General features: G+C 35.3%; 1 protein-coding gene across 2 annotated transcripts in view; it reads right to left on the bottom strand.

Annotated features, from left to right (window-relative positions):
- SPATA6 (spermatogenesis associated 6) overlaps positions 1-21,475 on the bottom strand; it is a 166,744-nt gene that overhangs the window by 65,561 nt on the left and 79,708 nt on the right. For both annotated transcript variants that reach the window (XM_005204783.5, NM_001046371.3), the window contains 4 exon segments: positions 19,271-19,351; positions 12,417-12,710; positions 8,387-8,474; positions 2,874-2,914 (listed from right to left, as the gene is read on the bottom strand). In XM_005204783.5, the coding sequence (XP_005204840.2) occupies positions 2,874-2,914; positions 8,387-8,474; positions 12,417-12,710; positions 19,271-19,351 (504 nt within the window).

Here is a 21,475-nt window from a genome sequence, read left to right as displayed (position 1 = left end):
ATGTAGGTGTGGCCATCTGGTTAGTTCTTGACAGAGTGTAGGTAAAAATGTCATGTGTCAATTCAAGGCCAAGGCTTTTAAGAAACAGATATGCCTCTTCAGGTTCTCCTTCATTTTCCACTATGTGAAGAGGACAGCAATGCTCTAGAATAAGGTGAAGACACAAAATGGGGTCACTTCGTGGACCTCTCTTCTCTTGCCTCTGCAGAATATATTTCTCAACAGAGCAAGGCAAAGTCTTGCTTTTCTAAAAATTTCTTGCAAACACTCCTAGTTTCATAACTCTTTTCCTTATAGATACCGTATAGCGTTCCACTACCAACTATTATACACCTATAAGAAAACAATCCTTTATTTCTCCATGGGAAAAACAGCCCCGTTCAATGATGAATATGTATTTCTATGGAAATCTATCTCTTCAATACAAAAAATAATCCTGTGAGCTGACTTACTACCCACACAGACAGCCTTAGAAGGGTAGTATGAATGATTAACTTCTACTCTAACTCTGAAAGTGAAGAATACAGAGTTGAGGGTGGGCAGATAGTTAAGGGATAGAAGTGAAGCTCTTTAAAATATTTCATTTAGAAGAGGGAATTCTGAATATATACACCTACCTTTAAATAGACCAGTCAACACAGAACTGGATTATAGTTACCTTAGGATAAAGATTAGTGTCTGATAAACTTTTTCACCTTTCTATACTTTTATATATTTACTTTACTTCTTTTCTCTTTATAATCCACTCACACGACACACATATTTTAGGAATCCACACTATGTATTAGACAATATGCTAAGTACTGCTGCTGCTGCTAAGTCGCTTCAGTCGTGTCCGACTCCGTGCGACGCCAGAGACGGCAGCCCACCAGGCTCCCCCGTCCCTGGGATTCTCCAGGCAAGAACACTGGAATGGGTTGCCATTTCCTTCTCCAATGCATGAAAGTGAAAAGTGAAAGTGAAGTCTCTCAGTCATGTCTGACTCTTAGCGATCCCATGGACTGCAGCCCACCAGGCTCCTCCGTCCATGGGATTTTCCAGGCAAGAGTACTGGAGTGGGGTGCCATGGCCTGCTAAGTACTAGTGATTATCAATAAGTAAGACCAATAGGATCCTTGCCATTTTGGAACGGACAGTTTTTTTTTTTTTTTTAAAGGCAGACTATAAACAAAGATGTAAATAAAGAAGGAAATAAATACATAAAAATTGTGAAACATGACTTGAAGAAAATGTACAAAGACAGGCTTATCCCTTGGTGTTACAAGTAAGGTGGCTTCTCCAGGTCCCATACAAGACAATGAACATTATGCTTTTTGATGTATGTGTGTGTGTGCATGTGTGTGTGTTTACAGGCATGCTCACAAGCACATATATTACACAGATCGGTATACATGTATGTGTTTAAGTAAATTCCACATAATAGAGTGGGTCTGCACCAGGTGAACTATGCCAGGCCCACACTCCTCTAGGGACAGCCTTAAACAAGGGCACAGCCCTATACAAACACTATATGAGGGATGGTTCTATTTAAGTGCTATGATCTCAGATGCCAATGCTTGCATAGACAGCAAAAGAATGCATAAGAATCACCTGGAAACTTGTAATAAAAATTTCCAGTCTCTATTCTCAGCAATTTTCATTTAGTAGGCCTGGAATGGATTGTCATAAAGTTCCACCTATACGATTCTGACACTTTGGTAGATTTGGATCCTCAGTCACAACTCTGCCTTGGCTCTTCCGTATTTCTTTCACCAAAATCAAAGCATGGCAAAGAACTATGCTATTCAGTGCCCTAAAGCACAGAATAAATCGTCTTCAAGTAAATAAACAAAAGTATTATAAAGAAAGGTGTGATTTTTGTTTTGTTTTCCTAAATATAATGCCTCCTCTTATTAAGAAGTTTTCACTTAGAGGCAGAAAAGATAAATCCTGGGGAAATACTTCTCAAAATGCAGAACATGAACTACGAGTGATATAGCAGGTTTTTAATATGCTGCCCAAAATAAATTTAGATAATACACAAGATTATTTTACATGGTGCATGGACATCCACTAAAAGACAGTGAATCACAAAGGAAAAAATGTACTTTCTTTTCAGTTCTCTTTCAATCAGAAATCTTCAGTTAGCTATTGGTAATGTCTGCTACACCTGTATGTCATTGCTTATCTCATTTTAAGAAATAGAGAACATGTCTCAGAGTCTTGTTATCTAGCTAGAATTTAATACCATTGTTTTGTTTTCCCTGTATTTTTAAGGCTATCATCCATTTAAAGCATATGATACTGATTTTCATTTATATTAATTTTCATTTATACTTATAAATGAAAAGAAGATGAACTTTCAGTTTTTGAATTTTTAAATTAACTTCTATTACAGTTGATTTACAATATTGTGTTAATTTCCACTGTACAGCAAAATGAATCAGTTATAATATATATATATCTCTCCACTCTTTTTTAGATTCTGTGGATTTTTTAAAGATAGCATAAATTATATGCAGATATTACAAAAATTATGAGGATGCTGCTGTATGAATGAATGAATGAATAAAATTTAGCATTACTACTGTGAGATATCATTAAAAGTAACAGCCAATTTTGCTGTCTCTAACTCCCTCTCATACAAACACACACACACACAAACACAAATAACTAGTCCAAATGAACAATCGAAAGTCGCAAAATAGTTATAGGAGACACGCAATGAAAAGTCTATTCCAGACAAAATAATGACATTCCATAAGATGACAATTATTGTTTGTAAATTTCTTGACTAAATGAATATGATAATATCTGACCATACATTTCAGAAATTTACGTATGCTCTAACCTGAAAGCCAGGATAACTATCACATGTAGTTTTTATTACATACCTTATAGTCCTTGGGTCGATAGCAGCCAAGATGAGAATGATCTAAAAAAGGACATGTAAAAGAAACTATAAATATTTCTACCAAAAATAAATTTGGTTTAATCTTTGCTTTTTCCTACAATCACTGTTTCTATGATTATAATTCACACAGCAGTTTTCAGAAATACGTTCAAAATCCTTCAACAATGTTACAAAGATGATAAGCATAAGTTCAAATCTATAAGTTCTTTAGCAAAATGATTTCACAAATATTATTTTCATTACAGTAGGAGATATCTGATATAGACCATGTTAATTTTTATTTGATAAACCAATCTGTGTGCATGAAAAGGACACTTTTTAGTTGACAAACCAGTTTATGATGATACATATTTTGAACATGCAGACTTGATAGATATTGCCAAACTACAAGTGTTCCTAATCTTGGAGTCTACGCCTGAATCAAGTGAGTGTAATGGAAACAGGACCAGCTTTAGCAAGTGGGAGCACACTGTCCTGTAGTGTATACATCTTGCTGACAAATAGATGTGCATTACAGTTTAGGCACCAGCACTTCTAATATGGCGACGGGCATATTCTCTGACTTTTCCAGTACTTCAGTTGTCCCATGTACCTCTTTCATTAGATTACATTAGATATTACATGTGAGGCAGTAAAATAAACGCTAACTATTATTACTAACAGCTTTCCTGGTGGCTGCAATGTGGGAGACCTGGGTTCAATCCCTGGTTCGGGAAGATCCCCTAGAGAAGGAAATGGCAACCCACTCCAGTACCCTTGCCTGGAAAATCTCATGGATGGAAGAACCTGGTAGGCTACAGTCCATGGGGTCGCAAAGAGTTGGACACGACTGAGCGACTTCACTTTCTTTCTATTATTATTAACACAACATCAACACATTACTATTGAATTCTAATTCAAACAAGGCCAGGTTCAATCTACCACAGATGCTAATTTGGTCAAGTTACACAATTAATTTCATGCCTCATTTTAAAAGTATAAAGACAATGCTTACCTTACCTCAAAACAGAGTTATAGTTATGATTAAGTTATACAATTCATAAAAGTAACTATTCTCAGTATTTACAACAGTGGGTTATAAAATTATTTCAAATCTCTCCCTAAAACAAACCACTACATTATAAATGTACATTTGGTGTTCTATTTATTACTTAAAGGAGTCAACTTTGTAGAATTACAATCTCTATTATATTGATAGATGAGAAAATCAGAACCATAATTTGAAACTCTACTTTACTAATACATTTCAATAAAAAAACACTCTTAACAGTCTATATTTTACCTTCCCTAACCACTTTGTACAGAAAAACAGGCTATACAGATACAGACCCAGGATAATCTGTGCCGTGCTGTGCTTAGTTACTCAGTTCTGTCTGACTCTTTGTGACCCCATGGACTGTAGTCCGCCAGGCTCATCTGTCCATGGAATTCTCCAGGCAAAAACCATTTATAAACTTACTCTAATTCAGACAAACTTCTACAATTTTCTTTCATTTTTATAAATTAAACTAATACTTTGATCTGAGGTTTCCTAATGTTCATATTTAATCACCCTTACTAACAATTAGGCACTAACTATATCCTAAATGTAGGAGATAAAGGAGATAAAAATCATGGCCCATGGTTGTACAGTGCTTATAATTTACTTAAGTTATTACCAAGTCAAATAACAGCAGCATAAAAGGACAAGCTACATCAGAATGGTACTGGCAATTAATGCTATCAAAAAGTCATATCAGAGCCCAGTGTCTCAAAGTTGAAGACAATCAGGCAAAACTTCCTATAGGAGGAAAAAGTTGAGCTGGGCCTTAATGTATGGGTCACACTAAAGAAAAGTATAAGGAAAATGAAAGAACTAATTTAGATTGTGTGTGAGTATATGTGTGCTCTTGAACAATTTACATTTCCTTAAATCTCAGATTTCTTCATCTGTAAAGTGAGGATAACTAATAGTACCTAAAATTTTTGAGGTTACTGTGAGTAATGAATCAATGAAATATAAGTACTTAGAATAGTGGCTAGCAGAAAACACAATATATATTAGCTATTATTTGATTCTCCTATAATCTCATGAAATCAGTGTTACAAAATGAATATTTGTGTCCTCCCAAAATGTGTATGTTGAAGCCCTACTCCTCAAAGTAACAGCATTTGGAAATGAGAGGTATTTGCTAAATCCTAAGCAAATTAAAAAAGGACAACTTTAAAATGCTCAAATGACCAGATGAAGCTTCCAAATATTCTTAACGTACGAGAGATACTAAGTTTCTTCAAAAGGATTGCATAGATTAGAATTATATTTCATGGAAATTCTAGCCAGAGAAAACTTGGAGATTTTATCTAAAAAAAAAAAAAAAATCTAAAGGATAGTAGGGAAAGGAGTAAGAGAGTGGTGGAAAAAAAAGGAACTTGGGGTTGTAAGATCTGGGTTCAAGTTCTATAGTGCTCCAACAGGTCACATAGCCTCTCTAAGCTTTGGTCACTCTCTTCCTGATCAAACATAGTTAAATCCACCTTCACATGACTCAAATGAAGACTAAATCAATCAACACTGGTGAAAATGGTATCCAATAGGAATTTAAAAATTATTCTGCAAGATAATTTGATAAGAAAATTTTCTAAAAGAATTTCCAAGATAGTCATAAGTGAAAATTTACTATGCCTAAGACAGTCTATCGTAAGACATTTCCACAAGCATTTAAATAGCTGATGAGAATCCAAAGTACAGTTGCTCAACTACGAGACAGAAAGAAAAGCAGTCCACAGAATAGGGGCATTAAAATTAGAGAAAAGAGAAGGGAAGCTCTTTATGGCAAAAGGCAAATAATAAATGTATAAAGAAAAATGGAATTTTTAAAATATTTGGTAAAAATCACCATAATAAACTGTTTCCAGCAAGAACCATCAACATATGGTAAAGAGGTCAAAGTCAAGGAGTATTAACTGAGTCTTGATCTCCCCAAAATTACAAATGGAAGGAAGAAATAGCAGCTTTTTCCTGCAGAAACCTAGCAGATACCACCGTAATCAAGTGAGCAAATTAACATCATCAGTAACAAAGCAACATCACATACATCTTGACGTGCTGCACTGAGAGTAATATATCACTTCTGTTGTATTTTGGGAGAAAAAGAATAAATCTAATAAAGAGGAAAATAGTAAAACAAACCCAAATTGAGGGATTTTCTATTTAAAAAGTGGCCTTTACCCTTAAAAATGATCACAAGCACAAAGAAAGGCCAAAGAACTGATCCATATTAAAGAAAACAAAAGAGATGTGGCAACTGAAGGATATGCATGATGTGGCATTCCTTTTGCTATAAAAGTATTAGAACAAGTGGCAAAATCTGAGTTAGGTTTATAGATTAGTCAACATTATTATATTGTTAGTTTCTTGTTTTGATAATTACATCACCTTAAGATGAAAACTGTTGTTAGTTTTCTCGGGCTGTCTTCTACCATAAATTAGGTGAATTAAACAATAAACATTTATTTCTCATACTTCTAGAAACTGGAAGTCTGAGATGTGGGTGCCAACACAGCCAGGTTTTGGTGAAAGCTCTCATCTGGCTTGAGGATGGCTGCCTTTTGGTTGTGTCCTTACATGATAGAGAGAAAGGAACAAAACTCATTTAACCTAATTACCTCCCAAAGGTAATGACCCATCTCCAAATAACACCACTGGGGGTTAGAACTTCAACATGTGAATTTTGAGGGACACAATTCAGTCCATAGCAACGTCGGGAAAAATTTTTACGCAGACACACATACAGAGATGGAGGCAAGGAGGAGAAAGAAAGAGAAAGATTGAGGGAGAAGGAAAAGCAAATATTAGTATTTGTAGATTCTGAGTAAAAGGCATAGGGGAATTCTTTGTACTATTTCAACTTTCTATAAGTCTAAAATTATATCAAAATAAAAAGTTAAAAGAAAAAGCACCTCATTATTGACCTAATTGTACCTCTATATAGGCAGCTGATTGCTTTGATATGAAGTTACTAGAAACTATAATAGTTCTGCTGGGAAATATATAATAATTGTTAGGGGAAATCAGATATTTAAGTGCATTCCAAAAACATCTTCCCAAGAAAAGTCTATATTGAAGTCATTTTCAATTTTTCTGGTCTTTAAAGCATACTTACTCAATGTCTATAAATTTAGTCCAAGAGGGGAAACAGTATAACATCTGTTCCTAATTTCATATAATCTATTATTCAGAGTACAAAAGGCTTATCAATTACCCTATTTATCTCCCAATTAATGCTAAAAAAGGAAAATAGGTGAGCGCAAACTCTTCATGTTCTTAGATAAGAATGTTTTATATTCTAATTTTAAAAGAGAGAGATTATATACTAGAGTTTAGAATCAGAAAGAGACAAAGCTCACAATATGTTGATTATATTTTTTTACTCTTACTTTTCTATGCCTTTTTCTTAGTGTGCAATAAATTAACTTAAAAGCTTCTGGTGAATTGACTAGCCAGCGTCTACAGATATTAATACTTAGACGTCCCTAATTAGGCTTCCCAGGTAGCTCAGAGGTAAACAATCCTTCTGCCAATGCAGAAGACGTGGAGATGCTCGTTCAATCCCTGGGTCGGGAAGATCCCTTGGGGAAGGAAATGACAACCCACTCCATTTTTGTGACTGCCTGAAGAATCTCATGGACAGTGCAGCCTGGTGAGTTACAGTCCGTAGGGTCACAGAATCAGACACAACTGAGCGCGCATGCACGCGCGCACACACACACACACACACACACATCCCCAACTATAAAATACTATTTAATCTTCTTTATTAAAATCATCTTCATATTGAACTTAGAAATAACCTATCTAACTATTAGGATCAGGCCTAAAAATGAAAAAAAAAAATTGTTATAAACTAAATCTAAAGAATGTTATCTTTCCCGAAATATAAATTTTATTGTGACAGTTGATATTAAGTGTCCTGTGTGCTAGGGCATCTTGCATAGTAATATTTATCATGTTATCTTCATTCTTCAATAAACTGATAATCAGAGTAGTTAAGATAATTTGTTCAAGAATGCTCCATTTATAAATAAGTGGCTGAGCAAGCATTCAAATATACGTGTAAATGTATGTCTAAAAGTATCAGCTTGAACTCTTTCTACAACTGTATTTCCCAAAGCCTGTTCCACAAGCAGTAATGCATGTTAAAGCAGGAAAAAGGTTTCATGGCCAAATAAATTTAAAAATTGTTGAGCAAAACAAAATCAAAGTTTTTTGTTGTTGTTTTGTTTTACTAAAAGGTATCACAGTCTTTAATATGCTAATATGTGTTTTGAATCACAAAGAAGATGGTTTATAGCAGCATTTAAATTCTATTATTTTTAGAGAGTATCTACCTGGGTGTCCCATAGGTTTTAAAAAGTGTCATTGTAACATACTTTCCAATATAGCCACGATTCTGTTTTTTTTTTTTTAATTGATAGGAAAGATAACTAAAACAATAGAGATAACTTGTATATTACCATTGTGCAGCCTGGACCATCCATCTCTTTCACAGTCTCTGCCAGGAGATCCAAATAGAGCATCGGCCCTGGGACTTGGGGGATCAACCTAGAATAAGGAAAATTTCAATGTAACAAAAAGCTTAATTTTTTTTCAGTCTAATGGTAACAGAAAATCAAGTAAGGTGTATAGATCACATATCATCAGGTTTACATGATACTGCCTACATAGTTCAGGCACGTTCCAAAATCAGAGCTTAGCCAAGTATTTTGCGGTTTTAAGTAAAATTTAAATCCCAGAAATTTAAAATTATATTCTGAATCCACTCTAAAATCAACAGATTTACAGTTGAAATGTCCATTATTCTATTGCCTAATTTGCTTCCCACTACAGAGTTAAAAGGCAATGGCACCCCACTCCAGTACTCTTGCCTGGAAAATCCCATGGACAGAGGAGCCTGGTAGGCTGCAAGTCCATGAGGTCATTAAGAGTCGGACACGGCTGAGCGACTTCACTTTTACTTTTTACTTTCATGCATTGGAGAAGGAAATGGCAACCCACTCCAGTGTTCTTGCCTGGAGAATCCCAGGGACGGCGGAGCCTGGTCGGCTGCCGTCTATGGGGTCGCACAGAGTTGGACATGACTGAAACGACTTGGCACAGAGTTAAAAAGAGAAATCTTACTTTGCTACATTTCAATAACAAGTTTAGCCTTTTATTACTTATCTCCTTAGCATACAGATTTTGAATTTAGTGTCTTTACCTGGCTGTGTTTAGGAGCCAGCATTCTGAGTATAGGAATAACATATTAACAGTCATCCATGTTTTCTAACAAAAAGAGTCAGACTGATTTAAATCTGTGCAAAAAAGACAGCTCTATCTACCAAAATTAAAAGTTTTTTACATAAAAGGGCAATATCAAGAGAGTGAAAAGGCACCCATGTAGTAGGGCAAAATATTTGCAAATTATTATCTGAAAAGGCATCAATATTCAGAATATATCAACAAACTTCAAAAACTCAATAAAAAAAAATTGAGCAAAGGACTTCAAAAAGACACTTCTCCAAAAAAAAAAATATATATACAAATGACCAATAAGCACATGAAAAACCATTCAGCATCACTAGTCATTAGTAAAATGTAAGTCAAAAGTCTATTTTACCCCCATCATGAGATACCATTCTACACCCTCAGGATAGCTACAATAAAAATAAAACAGAAAATAACAGACATTAGTGAGAATGTGGATAAATTGGAAACATCATACACTGCTGGTGAAAACACAACAAACTCTGGAAAAGAGTTCGGCAATTCTTCAACAAGCTAAACACAGAATTACCACGTGTTAGTCCCTCAGTTCGGTCTGACTCTGTGAACCCACAGACTGTAGCCCACCAGGCTCCTCTGTCCATGGATTTCCCAGGCAAGAATACTGGAGTGGGCTGCCATTCCCTTCTCCAGGGAATATTCCTGACCCAGGGATTGAACTTAGGTTTCCCGCATTGTGGGCAGATTCTTTACTGTCTGAGCCACCAGGGAAGCCCATATGGCCCTGCAATTCCACTCCTAGGTATTAAAGCAGTTGGGAATTAAAACAGATATTCAAACAAAACTTGTACACGAATGTTCACAGAAGTACTATTCACATAACTAAAAGGTGAAAACTCAAATGTCCATCAACAGATTAATGGATACACAAAATGTACACTGAATTATTCAGCCATAAAAAGAATCAAGTGCTGATACGTGCTGCAACACAAATGAAACTTGAAAGCACTGTACTAAATGTACTAAATGAAAAACAACAAAAAGGCAAAAATTGTATGTTTCTATTTATATGAAATGGCAGAATCAAAATATTATATTATGACTATTTTACCATAATAGAAAAAAATACTAACTTCCACATAAATAAAAAAAGCAAAGAATGTAGCTTAACTCATAGAATGGTTGTACTGGTTTGTTTGGGAGCGTACTAGTTCCTTGAAACTTCTTTATTCTTTAAGATTACTTTTTATACAGTACCTATAAAACTAGAATGTCTTTCCTAGGAGTATTATATTTTGTATATTCATATATCAAATTAAAATTTTGCTTGGTTACCAATTTTGTTAAGTGCTTTGAAAATCATGAATGGTTACAGAGGTGGGAGGCATATGTTTATAAACACAGTTGGAAAAATCTAGTCCTTTACAGTCACTGTAAGTAATTTTGTAGCTATAAACTTAGAAGCATGTATTTCTTCCTGTTCATTGCAAGTTGAAAGGGAAATTATTTAATAAAAATCTCAAAATTTATACCAAGAATTAAAAAAATTATTCTATTTTAAGTAGTGACATGAAAATAATACTAAACATTTTAAGAGTAGTTATTTCCCTAAGCAATTTTTATGTGGCTAATGTTCAAAATATTCCTAGCTATCTTTGTACATAGGTATTTTAATTAAAGTGCTAATATTCCTTCAGGTTAGAATTTAGTCCTTTCTTTTCAATTTAATTTGCAATTGTGGGCAAACAAAATTAAAGGCATTCTGGAACTGCCATCAAACAAGCAAGTAATCATATCTGGATATTGTTCAAACAACCAAAAACAGTGACCAGAACCTATAAACAAGTTCTATAATTAAGACAAGTGCAATTACAATGATCTCAATAAAATGTAACCATTTAAAAGTTACCGTTAACTATTAAAATTTTTTTTTACAATAAAAATCTATTACTTTAGGCTAAAATAATAAAAGATACATAGTCAAAATAAGAAAATGGAATGAAATATTGCTTAAAGTATATCTAAATATTTTTAAAATGCTATCACAAATGTTAAAAAAGCTATTAGATCATCAAAGGAACATGTTTACTTGTTTGCATTTACATTCACATTTTAAAATTTGGGAAAATGCACTGGAAACATTAAAGTAAGAAAGTGTTTTATAGATACCTCAAAAAGTTGTTTTGCTTCTATAGGCACTTGAATCTTCAAGTTTATTATTATATAAAGCAATTTTTTAAATTAATTTGCAATTTTTTGATACTGAAATGCTTTTAAGGTAAAATACTTTTATAAAAATTAAAGAAATTATGAAGATTCTGAGAAAGATTTTTATTAAGTATTATTCAGTTCAGTTCAGTTCAGTCGTTCAGTCGTGTCCGACTCTTTGCGACCCCATGAATCGCAGCATGCCAGGCTTCCCTGTCCATCACCAACTCCCGGAGTTCGCCCAAACTCATGTGCATCGAGTCGGTGATGCCATCCAGCCATCTCATCCTCTGTCGTCCCCTTCTCCTCCTGCCCCCAATCCCTCCCAGCATCAGGGTCTTTTCCAATGAGTCAACTCTTCATATGAGGTGGCCAAACTATTGGAGTTTCAGCCTCAGCATTAGTCCTTCCAATGAACACCTAGGACTGGTCTCCTTTAGGATGGACTATAGACCCTTAAAAATTAGCCAAAATCTTTTTGACTATCATATGGATACAAGCTTTAAACACAAAACACATCATAACAGGCTTCCATACAGAAAGATTAGAAACTCTATTACCCTTAAAGTTAAGTCTTCTCTTTGAAAGGCCTTTCTGTTCCCATCAAATGATGATTTGCTTCAAACTCCATTATATAAGGTTTACCCAAGGGACATAATTACAAGGGAAACTTTTCCATTACAATTTTTTAAAGGGCTGGGGGGTGGGTGTCTTCCTTTTCACAAAGAAAACTAGTTCCTATTTTAAAATCCTACTCTGCCATTTTAGTACTAATGTCAATTATATATCAGTTCAATTTGTAAAGTTATTACACTGTCCACTTATAAGAAGAAAGGAAATGGCTACTTAGAGGACTTATGGGATTCATAATGGAGCTTGATCTCTGTCAGGTTTAAAGGCTGCAAAAGAATGTTTTTATTAAGTTAATTTTCCATTTTAGATTGCTAGGCTAACATACAGTTCATGAAGAAAAATCATTCATATAAGCTAGAACTTGAAAGAAGTTTGAGTAATATTTTAGTGCAATTACAAATTAGATCAATTTCAAATGGAAATGTTTCAAAGAACACATACATGTCTAATCACAAATGGAGGTTTATCTGTTTCTTTTTTGAATTCATAAGGGCCGAGATTTAAATGGGCCAGCCGCCGCCTGGTGTCTTCCGATAGCTCACACATGCGTCTTTTTGTGTAAGGAGATGGAGAGTGTGATTTTGAAGAAATTGTAGGCTGTTCGTAGTTTTTTGCATTTATGCAATACTTATTCCTCTCAGGTGACTTGGATTTTTTCTTTTGTGACCTTGATGTTCTGTTTTGTAGTCTGCCGTGTGGTTTTTCAACTGGAGCCGTATGGTAAACAAATTTATCCTAAACATAAAAAATAAAAATTAGTTTGGCCAGGAGAATATATTTTATACATATTATGACCCTTGGGTAAACCATATATATAACCAAGGTTAAAAGGTACATATAATCTATCAAAACCAACTAGATCAGTCTCTCTTATATGTGCAGATTCTGGGGGAAGTCAAATCCATATCCTCCCAAATAACTCTATCTAGTAACAAGTAAAATATACTGTACCATACTTCTTCTTAAGTATAATAAGTACTTTATAAAAGTTAAAGCCCAATATTTAATCATTTGAAAAATCTAAGAAAAAATTAAAAAGTTATTTTTCAATATACTAAAGATTAATGTAAATGTTGGTTTATCATTTATAACTATGTATTCAAATAATTGGCTATATAATTTAAGAGGGTAAGTATAATAATCTTACAAATACACATCTAATTAGTTGATTATAAAATCCTAATGGAGAAAACTATATATGTTTTATTCATACTATTATAATTACATATACTTGCACAATATGAAAATCTGAAGTAAAGCTTTTTACATATTTTCATTGAACATATTATTTGAATTATACAAGGTGATTAGAATTTTAATATCTCTTCTAAACTTTAAAATTCAATGGCAGATAACCATAACGTCTTAATTCTGTACTTTCATAAAAGTAAAAATATCCAAAAGACATGTTACAAATTTTAATAACTAGTACTCTATCTTCTAATAATATTGGCTAATAGTCCAAAATTTTAAAAACAAACATGATATTTCTAAAATTTTTGAGTTATTAGGATATTTTATTCAAATAAAAATTATTCTGCCTTACAAAAGCTGGGTCACAAATAAACAATGTTAAGACCACTTCAAGCATTATCTAGATTTGTAAGCTTTCCAATATTAGAGAAAACAGACGGTTAAGAATCTGTGAATGTCCTCCTAACTTTATAACTTTAAAAAACCACCTAACCTACCTCTGCCCTTTTCTACCTTCTCCCTACCTGCTATGGGTATCTATTTCAGAGTAAATAAAATACAAACATAAAATAGAAAAGTCATGCATTTTTAAAAGCAGATAAACAGAAAAGAAAATAGGAAAACAAGAAAACATTTCCTGATTAGGAAAAAAGTAAGTCCACAAGTTTCATACAGACCAGCAGCATCAGATTATTTCATCATCTTTCGTTCTTCTCTAGCTCTTGTTAATGCTCCTGGACCTTCTCCCACCTTGTTCAATGACTTCAACAAGTAATTCAGAATTTTCATCCCATTTCATGCATCTTTATGACATCACACTGACTCAAAGCAGCAGCAATGTTAGCACATGAACCTTTGAGGTTTAATAAAATGTTCAAGCAATGAATCTTTCCAAGACCTTGGACTTAGACTTTCTACTGCTGAGCTTTAACTATTTCTTTCTACCTTATCTTAGATTTCATCATTATTCAGATTCACTGCACCCTAAACTCTGAAAATCTCTTGTTGACCAAACCTTCTTTTCCTCAACCTACTCCTTTTATTTTCACTGAATCTGTTACTTGCCCTCCTGTCCTCTTCAGCCCCTAGATCTCTTTCCCCTAGATCTTCATACATTTTTAGTGTCTCTTACTTTCAGATGCAGATGAATCCATCATTACCTATTTCAGCAATGCTGTAAAGTTCCTTCTTACCCACTTCTATTTATACCAAACCAACACTAACTCGAACTTTCTTCTTCATTACACTTTTTAAATGCTGAATATCATACAGAAAGTGAGCTATATCTGTGCTGCATCTACCACAGATTCATGCTTTCTAACCTAATCAACCCTTAATGTATCCTATTAATGTCCAACAAAACTTAAAATGCTAAGTCACTTCAGTCGTGTCCGACTCTGTGCAAACCCAGTAGACAGCAGCCCACCAGGCTCCCCCGTCCCTGGGATTCTCCAGGCAAGAACACTGGAGTGGGTTGCCATTTCCTTCTCCAACACATGAAAGTGAAAAGTCAAAGTGAAGTCACTCAGTCATATCCGATTCTTAGCGACCCATGGACTGTAGCCTACCAGGCTCCTCTGTCCGTGGGATTTTCCAGGCAAGAGTACTGGAGTGGGTTGCCATTAGTGGCTGTTTTATACTGTTTCATACAAAATGGCTCCCTCCATCAGCTACCAGGCAACAGCAATTGTAACAAAAGGAGACTTGAAAAGTGCTTGTCTTCTTTTACTCCAGAAAAACTTTTCTGCCTTATGTGAAGGAGCTGAAATTTGCCTGCTAGATGAGGACAGTCTATGGCCATCACCCCAGTTGACATCAAGCCAAATACCAGGAATGTAAAGTCCCTCTCAGACCAAGAAGTCATCTAGCTGCCAAACATTTAGGTGAAGCCATCCTAGACCACTCAGCCCTAGCCTAGCCAGCCCAAACCAAAAGAACAACACAGCCAAGCCACACAACAGTGAGAAACATCTTAAGTTACTTAGTTACACAGGAAACCTGATACAGATTATCAGACATACTAATAAAGTCACTTTATTAATATGTAATACGTAACTACTTACTACTAATGATAAACTCTAATCTGTGGTAGGTAAAAGAAAGTAAGTAGAAATGATTTATTCCAGAAAATCCCAATAATATACCTTATTATTATCAGTCCATTCAATTGGTGACATCAATTGTGATTTAAAAAACTTGAAAAAAAAATGTTCCCAAAGGAATAAAGATCATTATAAATAGTTATAAACCTAAATTATCATATGAAGTTTATTTTACTCACTCTTAAAAATTAAAATGGTTTGTCTTATTTAAAACTGTATTTAAAGCTGAAAATGCTGTTTTATAGCCATTAAAAATTTAATTGTAACTAATACTTACTTGGGAAAAAAGTGGATTTAGCATGTTCTCAAACAGTATCACATAAAATTAAAATTCTGCCTGTTACCATCCACAATTTTAATGTAAAAATGTATACTCTGTTGCACCTATCAGACAATATATTCTAATATCTCATCTATGTCTTCTACATCTCAATTATCTTAATTAAAACCATAACCTCAGTAACAGTCACAAAATTTATTAATTATATATTACATGCCAGGCACATATATTCTCAAATCTTTAAATCAGTCTTATGAGGAACTTGAAACCAAATCTGTCTTATTTTCAAGAATATTGTCTTAAACACTAACATCAGTAACTAGTTTCTCACATTTCTGTTCCACAAAGAACAAATGACAAACACTGAAACAGCAAGTCAGCCGAAAGCTTAGAGAGGAAAACGCTAGTCCAGTGAAACTACCAGTGGGATGACAGCTCTCATTAATTAGTAAGGAGTCTCCCACCAAGCTGTACACTTAGAGCGTGTGCACTCTTCTGTGTGTACGCCACACTTCTGACCGAAAAAGAGAACTTTCCACCCATCAGCAGAAGCGAACACCCCAGCGTGGAAAGGAAACTTGTTCTGATCAGGGAAAGAATTTACGACAATTTATAAATGTGCACAGAGCATATCTCCAAACAAGTCAGTAAGCCAGCTCTACGTCTGGCAAGCAAGTCATCAGACCTCTAACAGCAGTATTTCATCTTGCATTTAAAAGAAAAATAATTAGGCTAAACTCTGACATAGCAAATGTCTTGCTAAACAAAGTAAAAAAGATCCCCTTGATAATCTTAAAACTATATTTTACCTTTTTTAGCTTGTTGTCACCCTGAGAAAATTTACTGTTAAACTGTGGATGTAGGAAATTAACATTCTACTTTTCCCACCATAGGTCCAGTCCTGCCCTGTTTGGGGCCACTAGGCTTTATATAGTCCTGGCTCATCGTCACAGGCTGCCCATTGTTACCTGGTCATAATGCAGCCACATATGTATGAGTAATGCCTGGACATTGTTAGATCATCTGCGGACAGGGTAGCAAGATGAGCCTGGTGACTCAGCAGAAAGTTGGACCAAAATGGAGTATTAGATCCAGATATCTGAGTTTGCTAAAGACAGTTTTTACAAACATAGAAGGTACTTAAACTGAAATAGCCAAGCTTCTCTTGATCTGATAGCATTAGAACAGCCACCAAACTCGAGCAACAGTCCCTTAAGGAATCAGAAACACTCAAGAAGCTATACCTACTAAACACCTATAACCCAGTCTGAGTACCTGTGGTCCCATTTGATAAAAAGGGAACTTTTTAGCAAATCCTTTGAACTTTAAGTTCTTTAAGATTTATAGAAGCCTCCAATCTGGTTCTCTGTGGGACTTCTTGATCCCAACATCTTTCTGGCAGTTTTAATTTCTTTCCATTTAAAACAAACAAACAAAAAAACATGAAGTAAGTAAGTCAATGTACCATCTACCAACTGTAACAAGCTTTTCACATTAACACTTATTAACATGTAAACAAAATGCTAAATATCTATGATAACTGCCTTAAAGATTCAAATATAATCCCTTACGATTATACAGTGGAAGTGAGAAACAGATTTAAGGGACTAGATCTGATAGAGTGCCTGATGAACTAAGGATGGAGGTTCATGACATTGTACAGGAGACAGGGAGCAAGACCATCCCCAAGAAAAAGAAATGTGAAAAAGCAAAAGCAAATGGCTATCTGAAGAGGCCTTACATATAGCTGTGAAAAGAAGAGAAGCGAAAAGGAAAGATATACCCATTTGAACGCAGAGTTCCAAAGAATAGCAAGGAAAGATAAGAAAGCCTTCCTCAGTTATCAATGCAAAGAAACAGAGGAAAACAATAGAATGGGAAAGACTAGAGATCTCTTCAAGAAAATTAGAGATACCAAGGGAACATTTCATGCAAAGATGGGCTCAATAAAGGACAGAAATGGTATGGACCTAACAGAAGCAGAAGATATTAAGAAGAGGTGGCAAGAATACACAGAAGAACTATACAAAAAAGATCTTCACGAGCCAGATAATCACGGTGGTGTGATCACTCACCTAGAGCCAAACATCCTGAATGTGAAGTCAAGTGGGCCTTTAGGAAGCATCACTACAAACAAACCGAGTGGAGGTGATGGAATTCCAGTTGAGCTGTTTCAAATCCTAAAAGATGATGCTGTGAAAGTATTGCACTCAATGTCAGCAAATTTGGAAAACTCAGCAGTGGCCATGGGACTGGAAAAGGTCAGTGTTCATTCCAATCCCAAAGAAAGGCAATGCCAAAGAATGCTCAAACTACTGCTCAATTGCACTCATCTCACATGCTAGCAAAGTAATCCTCCAAGCCAGGCTTCAGCAATATGTGAACTGTGAACTTCCAGATGTTCAAACTGGTTTTAGAAAAGGCAGAGGAACCAGAGATCAAATTGCCAACATCCACTGGATCATGGAAAAAGCAAGAGAATTCCAGAAAAATATCTATTTCTGCTTTATTGACTATGCCAAAGCCTTTGACTGTGTGGATCACAATAATCTGTGGAAAATTCTGAAAGAGATGGGAATACCAGACCACCTGACCTGCCTCTTGAGAAATCTGTGTGCAGGTCAGGAAGCAATAGTGAGAACTAGACATGGAACAACGGACTGGTTCCAAATAGGAAAAGGAGTACGTCAAGGCTGTATATTGTCACCCTGCTTATTTAGCTTATATGCAGAATACATCATGAGAAATGCTGGGATGGATAAAGCACAGGCTGGAATCAAGATTGCCGGGAGAAATATCAGTAACCTCAGATATGCAGATGACACCATCCTTATGGCAAAAAGCGAAGAAGAACTAAAGAGCCTCTTGATGAATGTGAAAAAGGAGAGTGAAAATGTTGGCTTCAAGCTCAACATTCAGAAAACTAAGATCATGGCATCTGGTCCCATCACTTCATGCCAAACAGATGAGGAAACAGTGGAAACAGTGACAGACTTTATTTTGGGGGGCTCCAAAATCGCTACAGATGGTGATGGCAGCCATGAAATTCAAAGACGCTTACTCCTTGGAAAGAAAATTATGACCAACCTAGACACCATATTAAGAACCAGAGATATTACCCTACCAACAAAGGTCTGTCTCATCAAGGCTATGATTTTTCCAGTAGTCATGTATGGATGTGAGAGTCAGACTATAAAGAAAGCTGAACACTGAAAAATTGATGCTTTTGAGCTGTGGTGTTGGAGAAGATTCTTGAGAGTCCCTTCGACTGCAAGAAGATCTAACCAGTCTATCCTAAAGGAGATCAGTCCTGAGTGTTCATTGGAAGGACTGATGTTGAAGTTGAAACTCCAATACTTTGGCCACCTAAGATGAAGAACTGACTCATTTGAAAAGACCCTGATGCTGGGGAAGATTGAAGGCAGGAGAAGGGGACGACAGAGGATGAGATGGTTGGATGGCCTCATCGACTCAATGGAGATGAGTTTGAGTAGGCTCCAGGAGTTGGTGAAGGACAGGGAGGCCTGGCGTGCTGTGGTCCATGGGGTTGTGAAGAGTCGGACACGACTGAGTGACTGAACTGAAGTAACTGAACTGAAAGATCCAAAAAATGTGAAATGAACTGCAGCCAAAATAAAAAAAAATAGCACTTGCCACATGACCAATAAATATGAACTAATACATTAAATCATTAAATACTTTAATTAAATTATTTTAACCTGAGTGCGGCACTTCCTTGAACTTATCAGACATTCAGTAATCACTGAGGTTGTAGAAAATTCCAGCTTTGGAGCAATTCCCTGAAGAGAAAAGACAGGGTATCATTAGACATTTTAACTTTTAAAAAGATAATTATTATTGATGAAAATAAAACCTACAGTAACAAACATTTATCAAGGTTCAGCTGCTTTATTTGTTAGTTTGAACTTCTTATTAAGGATAAAGACAACAAACTAATGTTAAATGTTATCAAGAAACAGTTTCACTGCTGATGATTCACTTACAAGTGATTATATCGCTTTTATGGAGAAATTAAGAAATTTTTCATTTTCAAGTATTTCCCTATAAAAAATTTTAAAGATTGTTAATAATAATATTAAAGTTCTAAATATGTGAAAATACTTAATGGATTCCAACTCTTTTAACTCTTACAAATTGAGACATACATAACTACATAATCAAGAAATACTTTCATAGTCTCTAGATGCTAAAAAATATTCACAGCTCCTGGGTATATAGTTCTTGAATATAGAAGACAGATAAGTCTCTACCAATTCTTCCAACAGTGTTTCCCATAATGAAGCTTAAATCCAGATCTATGAATGAATGAATCTGGTTTCTATTTCTTGCAACATTTCAATCATCAGCTTAAACACTGTTTTGAGATAAGTAGAGAAAAATGGTAAAATTCAAAGGAACAGTCACAGAGTACCTGAGAAAATATCTGGAAGCACACAAATGACAGCCACGCAAATTATAGTTCATCAAAACATCAAAGATACAGAGTTGTCTGTGCTCAGGGCTGCTTCATTCTAATATAATGGAAGTCAAACATCTTACCCTGTCTTTGACTTACTAACTTTAAAGTTTCAAACATTATACACTACAAAAAAGTTAAATATGAGCTACCTATGAATTAAGTGGATGACTTTTTCAGCAAACATACTTTTATTGATGATATCCACTATGCTTATTTATTAGTTATCTATTGTTGCAAAGCATGTTACTTGGCAGTTTAAAACATCATTACACGTTTATTATGTCACATAGTTTCTAAGGGTCAGCAATCTGAAAGAGGCTGAACTAGGTGATTCTGGCTTGAAATGTCTCCTGGGATTTGAGCAAGACATTGTTTGGGCTGTAGTTATCTGAAGGCTTGTCTGAGCCAAGAGGATTTGCATCCTAAGATTCACACAGCTGCTAACTAGAGGACTCACTTCTTTTCCATCTTTTAAAAAAGAGGACATGGCTCCTTATCATACACACCTCTCCATAGGACTTCTTGAAAGTTCTCATGATATGGTAACTAGTTTTCCCAAAGAAAAGCAAGGAAGAAGACACAATTCTTTTTATGCTTTAGTCTTATAAGTCTAACACTGTCACTTCTGTCACTTTCTATTCATTAGGGCTCCTAAGTACAATCCACATTCTAGAACAAAAGAAGCAGACTACATTTTTAGCAGAAGGGCATGAAAATTGGGGGGGGGGGCATGTTTTTAGACAATCACAATTCACTCTTTGTTCATAAATTACTTAGATTTCTCTCATGTGTAAAATAAATGCATGCCCTACAGAAGGAAATAGAAAGAAAGGGAAAGGAAAAAGTTTCACCCTTTTAAAACACCAGCTTGAAATCCAGGATGTTGACATCTAAATCAAACCATTATTTAGCCGTCTCCAGTATGGTTCTTTAAGTACAGTTCCAAGAATATAGTTCCTTACAATTAGAATATATATGAACTAATAAAGAAACAAGTTATGTGCCCCACATATAATCAAGGTATGTATGTAGCAGACAGGATAATCACTATAGAATACAAGAGGCAAACAGGAATCACTTTGTTATTATTCTTATTCAGTGGCTAAGACATGTCTGACTCCTTACGACCCCATGGACTGCAGCACATCAGGCTTCCCTGTCCTTTACCATCTCCCGGAGTTTGCTCAAACTCATGTCCATTGAGTGAGTGATGCCATCCAACCATCTCATCCTTTGTCACCCCCTTTTCCTACTTCCTTCAATTTTTCCCAGCATCAGGGTCTTTTCCAATGAGTAGGCTCTTTGCATTAGGTGGCCAAATGACTGGAGCTTCAGCTTCAGCATCAGTCCTTCCAAAGAATATTCAGGGTTGACTTCCTTTAGGACTGACTGGTTTGATCTCTTTGCAGTCCAAGGGACTCTCAAGAGTCTTCAGCACCACAGT

The sequence above is a fragment of the Bos taurus genome, chromosome 3, assembly GCF_002263795.3.
Source record: "Bos taurus isolate L1 Dominette 01449 registration number 42190680 breed Hereford chromosome 3, ARS-UCD2.0, whole genome shotgun sequence".
Classification (NCBI taxonomy): Eukaryota; Metazoa; Chordata; class Mammalia; order Artiodactyla; family Bovidae; genus Bos; species Bos taurus.
This window is presented reverse-complemented; position numbering and strand designations above follow the sequence as displayed.